Source organism: Telopea speciosissima, chromosome 2, assembly GCF_018873765.1.
Source record: "Telopea speciosissima isolate NSW1024214 ecotype Mountain lineage chromosome 2, Tspe_v1, whole genome shotgun sequence".
Taxonomy (NCBI): domain Eukaryota; kingdom Viridiplantae; phylum Streptophyta; class Magnoliopsida; order Proteales; family Proteaceae; genus Telopea; species Telopea speciosissima.
Genome location: NC_057917.1, coordinates 8302534 through 8310192, shown reverse-complemented (window position 1 = coordinate 8310192; position 7659 = coordinate 8302534). Strand labels below are relative to the sequence as shown.

Sequence of the window (7659 nt, the reverse complement as noted above, 5' to 3'; positions counted from 1 at the left end):
GCTAAGTAGTTGGTGACAATCTCTTTGGTAGTAGAGTCCATCACGTAGTAGATCACCTCCTCTTGGGAGGTAGAGTCCGAATACGGAAGGTGTTCCCTAGTAGATGGACATGTGCTTCCCTCGCGTGTTGGATAATATCCTTGAGGGTGGTGCATAGATGGGGTTCATTTCCTTTGGGATAAGATCCCTTTGCCAATAGGATGAGGTAAATCTGGGTGGTGATGCCGTTGCCAACTTGGGTGATGACCTTGGTCCTTGAGTGATTGGGTCTCTTCCTCTTGGGTCCAGGGGAGGAGTCTTGATGTAGCCATGTCCGAGTTGTCCTCTCTTCATGCTGTGCCGCGTGGCGGGTCGGGGTTGGCCCCAAGTATTTATGGTTTATCACCTCCAAAATTGAAGTTGCAGTGAAGAAAGTTTCCCATGAATCAGGACAAGGGATGAAGGAATTTGTTACTGAGATCGTTTGCAGAGATGTAGTAACCATGACCAAATCCCAAAACTGAAAATCATTATCTTTTTAAACGAGAAGTGGTTGCAGCTCTTGAGACTAGAAGATGCAACTCTAAAACATGTTGTTAATACACCTGATATGAATTCACATGTGGAAGTTCTGGTCCCACCCACTGTTCCCAGATCAGTAATCAGGAAAGCAAATAAGGAAAAGGTTGGACCAAATTCGAGTTACCAAAGTAAAGAGAAAGGTGTACATGGGTTTCAAATACAAGGGCTTCTTCCCTCTCCTTTTCACCAAGTTTCAAGCCGGTATAAGTACTTCAAAACAACTCGTTAATCTTCCCTCTTCAGTTGATGTGGAATTCTGCAAAGTTAGTCAAGTCTCCAGCATATGATTCTAATATTCATGCAGTGAAAGACCAAAAGTCAACAATGATTGCAGAGAACATTTGTTTTAAAGAACCTATGTTACAAGAGGGGGAATCTTAAGCGGCTTGCCAGTCCACTGGTGATGGTTGCTCTGAAAGTGGCTAAGACACAGATTTCATAGGTTTCAAGGAGTGATGTTATACATGATCTACTTTACAGGCAGAGATATTCCAGAAAATTGTGGTTCATGAGGAGCCCATAGCCGTAGAAGGATTACAAAGTAGGGAAATAACAATACTAACAAGGAGATTCAGGGACGAGGGATTGCATACTTGGACATTAAGATCACAAGATGGTCAATTTTGATTTTAGGTTTTGGAGGTTTGATTTTGGGGTTCATCTTCCCCAAATGGTTTAGGGTTTGATTTTCAGTTTCAAACCCTCAACCACTTGGCGAAGATGAGAGCAATTTGGTCATTTTAATTTATAATTTTGGTGGGTTTTTATCATAAAGGCATTTTGATCGTTAGATTCCCTGAAACTAACGTCTAACGTCTCAAATTAATGGACTGAACCAAAATGCTACATTGTTTTGAAAGTAGAGGGGAGTTTGCAATTAGAAAAGTTGTAGGGGTGCATTTAGACAAATGGAAATTTTCAAGGGGCATTTGTTAAAAACCCTAATTCTCATTTTCTCTCTCCTCCCTCCTATCTACACTCCTCCAATTTTCACACGAACCGAGTTACTTCACGTTCTCTATATCTCTTGTTGCCGGAGTTCTCTCTCCTTTATGCCTCTTTCCCACAGTTCTATTTCCTCTCTCACGCTAAGGTGCTTCGCACTCGATCGCTCGCCGACATTAATCACAACCCTAATTTCCCTGGATTTTCCCTCTCCTCTTTGGTTCTTTCACACAGAGAACCTCTCGCATCAGATCTGACCGACGCAAAATCACCCTCACATACCCTTAGTTAGTAAGTTCGAAACGGCAATTGAACGGGGACGAATACGTTCGATTATTAAACGGATTACACGGCAATAATATTTTTCAAAAATCCGGTGTAATAAAACGCATACGTCAATAACTTGATACATGTTTAATATGATCGCTCTATAAGCAAAAATACAAGCATATATTCACTATGTAATAGACATGCACCACCTAATAAACAAAATAATAGCATATAGACAATGATTTTTATTTTTTTTTGGTAAAGAAATCTCACAACTAAAATAAATATAATATAATATCCCCCATTACATCTCATAAGATTATCATTTAACAAATCAAAATATCAAATAAAAGTATCTCATCCGACATAAGAAAAATAAGACATATTGTGTTCTAGAACTCATATCTAAGATGAGCTCACATCAATGAACTCATCTCTAAGATGAACTAACATCACCAATGGAAGTTCATTTGCCTATGAAAATCGGCAATTAATCGGCCAACAGAGATGAAAAAGATGAATAGAATGGGGGCAATCGACGGCTGGGGTTCAAAGAGAAGAAGACCAAAATCGTATTATGCGAGAGTTTTGTTTTGCGTTTTTTCTTCTTTGAGTTTTTTTTTAAACAAAACTAAACTTAAATTAAAGAGTATTAAATGTGTTTAATTTGTATTTAATACGTGTATAATACGGGTGCACTTAAAAAACAAGTATTTTACCACATATACGGAAATATACGGTAAAATAAGTTTTTTTTGAGTTAAACGTTCCGATATTATACGCGAACTTACTATACGCCGGAGCAAGAGCACCCTCACTTGCCTCTGCAACTTCTTCAACAAATCCGACGCCTCTGCAACTTCAGGCGAATCTCTCCCACACGCCACCGGAGACGGCAACCAGAAGAGTTTGAAGGCATGACCCGTATTTGCTGCGAACCTAGCTTTCCTCTGTTATTTTCCCCATTGTAGTGGAAAAGAGGTAGTCTCTCACCTTCTCTGCAGCTACTTTGAAACATAGGTTTTCGACTCATACATTTCGTTAGTTAGATCAGTCAATTAATAAGATTTCGATTAAATGGGGTTTTGCATCGCCTTTCCCCCTAATTCTTATTGTTTACAGTTAGTCGTTCGGTTTGATGATGAGATGGATAGTATGGACTGAAGTGATGTTTGGATCCAGGTATCCTTGGAGGAGTATCTTGAAGTGGGTCTGTGACAATGATGGAGAAATCAAAGGGCAGAAAGGTTGCCTGGCTGGTAAGTCTTTTTTTCTCTATTCACCAAGTAATGATTTTGTAAGCGTTTCGGCTTTCCTCAAAGATTGATATGTTATCTTGTTATGCTCGGTATGATATTTGTTGTATATGTAGATTGACTCCTTGACAGTGTGTTTCTTATTTGATATTGATGAGTTATCTTCATTTCTTAAACATGGTGTTTTTATTTCGAATTTAATAGTAACATTGCCAAGTGATTTAGTACCTTCAGGTCAGTTCAATGTGGTTAGTGATTTAATTTCCCAGGTTATGTACTGAATTGAAGATCTTGATGTGCATTTTAAGCTAGATATTAGGAATGATTCTATTGATTAGGGTCTAAGGTGTTCCTTTGTTTTGTCTTGCTTCAACCAACTCCATAGTTCACCATGAAGTACAAATTAAATTTGAAGCCAGGAATTGTGCATTGCATATTGAAGATGGTATGAATAAGATTGTGTCAGTTTATATAATTTCAAGTCACTGAAATGTTTAAGTAGTTTAGCACGATATTTGTCTGTCTTTGTATCTAAAGTTGAATATTCTTTTTCAACACTGGCTAAGATGAACCAAACTGATTAAAAATACAGAAACTATCATTTTGACCTTATGAGATAATCTAGGCACTAACCTTGATTTGAAATTGTAATTTGATATTCGCCCCCCACCCCTGATTGGTCTTGACATGCTTGTTATATTTGTTGGATGTGTATTGGGTATTCCCAATTTGTAGTGTTATATTGATGATGAAGATAAAAGTAGGCCATGAACTTGCGATATAATTTTTCTTTGATTAGTTGGATCATGCATATGATGGCTACTGAGGAAGTTGTTTTAGTTGAGGATTTTGTAGGCTCCAACGAAGACCTTACCGTATAATATGTTCACAGTATTGTAATGACTTGTATGAAACTAAACTCTGTAAACAGAATAGAAATGAAGTCATAATTTACATCTAAATGGAAGACCAACTGTATGGTACAAATGGTTTTGTTTGGTATACGATGTGTAAACGAGCTTTATGCTGGATCTTTTTCCTGGTTTGAACTAAGTGAGTCATTTGGCAGCTGACTTTTCATAGACATGAAATTTTTGGTTTGCAGATTCAATAGGCATTTTTGCACCTGTGGCCTGTGGTCTATCTTCCTTCGGTAATAAGAGGCTGTGTTGTTGTTTCCTCTCCTGCAAAAAGCAGCACAAGACAGTGCAATCATCCACCTTTGAGGTAGGAAATCTTTTGGCCCATGCAGCAACAGCTGCATTAACAATTGTTTTTGCCGCTTCCTCTTCCTTGTCTGCCATCCACAGAATTGATGCAACTTGCTTGTTACTAAGCACATCCCATACCTGCATTAACACAAGCTAACTCATATGAATCAATCTCCAACCAAGGGAGAGTTAAATCACTTAACCTTCCAGAGGATTAATGGTGAAAAACATGTTATCTTACCCCATCATTTGCAAGATCAAGAAACTGATCATTGACAGTTAGGTGATGGTATGAGATGTCAGGGACGGCGATAAGTCCATAATCTTTAAGCTTGAAGTCGCCAAATGCCCGTGCCATTGCGAGGCCTGAGAGATGATAATCATTGGGGAGCCACACACTTTGTACATGTGGTTCATCCTTCATTGCAAATGCACGACCATTGCTCTTCTTTATTCTTTCAGTCTCCCCTGCATATACATATTGTAGCTAAACACATTTTGAATCTGAAAAATAGGCAATTTTAGGAATCGTAAAACTCCATTTGAGTTGCATTAACACATGTAGAGATTAATGTCAAAAAGGTTTCTTACCGGGTAAGCTAGGCACATCAATCTTTTTCAATAATGGTTCCCAAAACAGCTCTTGAGTCTCCCAGATTAGCAATAATAAGATCTTCACCCTGTTTTAAGTTGATTATCAGGATTAAGTGTACAAACTTATATATGTGAAGACTTCACCTGTTGTACGATAGCTACTGCAGTGGTACCACTGAATGAGAAGTCTAAGTTCTCCTGAAGCTTAAGCTCCTTGTCCATAACCTTGAAAGCACTAATACAAGCCTCTTGTCACTGATGCAACATCTTAGTTGACACCACTTCTCCCTCTTCTCCATCTTCATAATCATGCTCATTAATGGCATTAGTGTTAGAGAGCACTCTTTTGGGCTAGAACAAGCAATGACAAGCGATTTCTCACTAATTTGCTTACTATGTGGCCGTTCCTTCCATGCCCATCAAAGACTCCATAGAAGACTCCTTCCATTCCATATCCCTTCATTAAGAAATAACCCAAATATAATTTGTAAGGATTTACACCCCATAAAATATAAGCAGAACATATAAATCAGTTTTCCCCTTCAATAATAATACAGGGTATATCAACAAAATCATTTACCCATAACCTTATGTTAGAACCGAAGATGATGAGGACCTATTGTCTCAGCTAGTGGTTTGTGATCAACCATGACTGACTACTGATGCCTGTAACCTAGAAACCTAGTAGGATTTCTTTAAGAGGGCTTATCTGGCCAATTTCACTGTTGGATAGGTAGGGTATGTCAGCCACATGTGAATGTTATGGTCCTCCACTTGGTAAATTAATCTTTGAAAAGGTCATCATTTATAAGATGAAAGAAAGAGTATAGATCCCTTCATAAACAGTATCCAGTAAACAGATGACTTCTTATATCTATTAGTATATTGAGGTGACATTGTGGCAGATTAGGAGATATAACTTCCCATATCCATCAAAGTCATAAGGAACAAATCTGCTGGTCTTTTCATCCACATTTCATTGACTTTTCTATCCAAAACGCTCTGTTACTCAGGATTTGGCCTCAGGATTGGTTTAACATAACCTTGTCTCCTCAAAGTCTTCTTCCATCCAGAACCACCAAACAGCTTGAAAGGCAACTTTGAGCACCTCTATGATTCCTTGGTTCCACTAGTGCAAGCAATAGAATGGACGCTCTGTTACTCAGGATTTGGCCTCAGGATTGGTTTAACATAACCTTGTCTCCTCAAAGTCTTCTTCCATCCAGAACCACCAAACAGCTTGAAAGGCCAATACCCAAAAAAAAAAAAAAAAAAAAAAGAAGCTTGAAAGGCAACTTTGAGCACCTCTATGATTCCTTGTTTCCACTAGTGCAAGCAATAAAATGGCTGGTTATCTCTAGCATAATTGCAATTATGTTATATAAGTACCACAGGCTGAATGAAATAAATAAGCAACAGTATATCAATGTAAATGTATATAACCAAACACATATACTTGTAACTGGCAATTTATATGTAAAAGAAACAGAGATTGGATCGAGTCATATCGAAATGATACTCTCCTTAAGGTCTTTAATCGCCCCTTAATAGTGCAGACCAGGTTGCTTGCAACGATACCTCTAAGATGAAACGATCCACTAATTACTTAAGGCGACACTCCTAAAGTAATTACAGAAGGGGTCTGAAAGTTATACTCAACACTGCTCTTGATAGATACAGAGAAGACGAACAGAAACAGAGAAGGAACACTCTCTGATTAAAAGAGACAAGAAGGAATGTATACTGTTGCAGGGGTAACAGAATACGGGATAGTAACTCTCCTTAAGTTGCAGTAAACAGGTACAAGAGAAGTTGAGTTTGCTCCTACCAATACCTCTGTATTTATAGTATACATAGAGGCAGGTTCCAAAAGGTATTGTATGTATACAGGCGTTCCTATATATGTACAAATACTTTAGGTGTCCCAGAGTCTTATACACGTACAGGTAAGGTACATGTATAGGTGGGTGCATTGTATGGAGATATTCAAAACTTAAATATATAAAAATAAGATATTTATCAAACCTTCGCCACTGCATAATTTCTTGGGGCCACCAGCCTGAGGGTCACTAGGGCCCAGAAGCTCCCGGTTCGTGCGTGGCGCGGGGGTCATGTACCAGCCCAGGGGGGATTTAGTCGGCTTAAAGTCGGATACCCCTCCTGTCTCCATAAAAACAAAAAATAAAAAAAATAAAAAATAAAAAAGATATTTAGCATCTTTTTGTACAAACCATCATCCAATCGATCGGGCTTGGGCCTGACCTGTCCTCTTCAAATCAATATTCAATTCTAAAAGTCTCTCATTTAAAAACGGGGTGCGCCGTGCGCACACCCCTACCTTGTGATCGAATCTAAGTTTTTTGGGATTGGATTCAGATCTAGGCCGGTTCTATGGTTTTTGGGGACCGATTCCAATCGATATTGATCCGATCCGATCCAGATCATAATTAATTGGGACTGAATCAACTCCGATTTTGATTTTAAAACCCATAACTGCGTCCAACCCAAACTGAATTGATAGGTGTTTAGATTACAAAAACCAAATTAATAGTTGTCGGTTCAATCGATTTGATTCATCGTTTAACGGCCCCTTATTGGTCTATCATTAGTTTGGTCTCAGAAGGGAAAATTTCACGGAGACCTCCTGTAAGCATATAATATATCACGGATGCCCCAAGCTTTGTGCAAAATATCACAGACACCTCTTACTTTATTATTTTATTTCAATTCAGTCTTTAGATCTATGAAGTTAAGTCGCTGTTAAGGGTTAATTTCACGGACACCCCCTGTAAATATACAATATATCGTGGATACACCAAACT

The 7659-nt window shown here is 38.4% G+C and overlaps 1 protein-coding gene and 1 long non-coding RNA gene across 2 annotated transcripts; both read right to left on the bottom strand.

Annotated features, from left to right (window-relative positions):
• Positions 1-4090: 4090 nt before the first annotated feature.
• Positions 4091-5059, bottom strand: LOC122650411 (probable protein phosphatase 2C 38). The gene is made up of 3 exons (XM_043843829.1): positions 4982-5059; positions 4485-4730; positions 4091-4381 (listed from the first exon to the last, which is right to left on the bottom strand). Exons 1-3 carry the CDS (start codon positions 5057-5059, stop codon positions 4091-4093), a joined length of 615 nt encoding a protein of 204 aa, XP_043699764.1.
• Positions 5060-5689: 630 nt separating this feature from the next.
• On the bottom strand, positions 5690-6208 carry LOC122652814. The gene is made up of 2 exons (XR_006331652.1): positions 6143-6208; positions 5690-5945 (listed from the first exon to the last, which is right to left on the bottom strand). It is a non-coding gene; the product is annotated as an uncharacterized LOC122652814 (long non-coding RNA).
• Positions 6209-7659: the final 1451 nt, after the last annotated feature.

Bases quoted from the DNA above. Each gene is read 5' to 3' on its own strand.
- LOC122650411 (XM_043843829.1), bottom strand. From the start codon at position 5,059: ATGGACAAGGAGCTTAAGCTTCAGGAGAACTTAGACTTCTCATTCAGT. The intron at 4,731-4,981 runs GTGAAGTCTTCA...AAATGTGTTTAG, and splicing joins CAGTAGCTATCGTACAACAG to CTACAATATGTATATGCAGG. The intron at 4,382-4,484 runs GTAAGATAACAT...GTGTTAATGCAG, and splicing joins TTGATCTTGCAAATGATGGG to GTATGGGATGTGCTTAGTAA.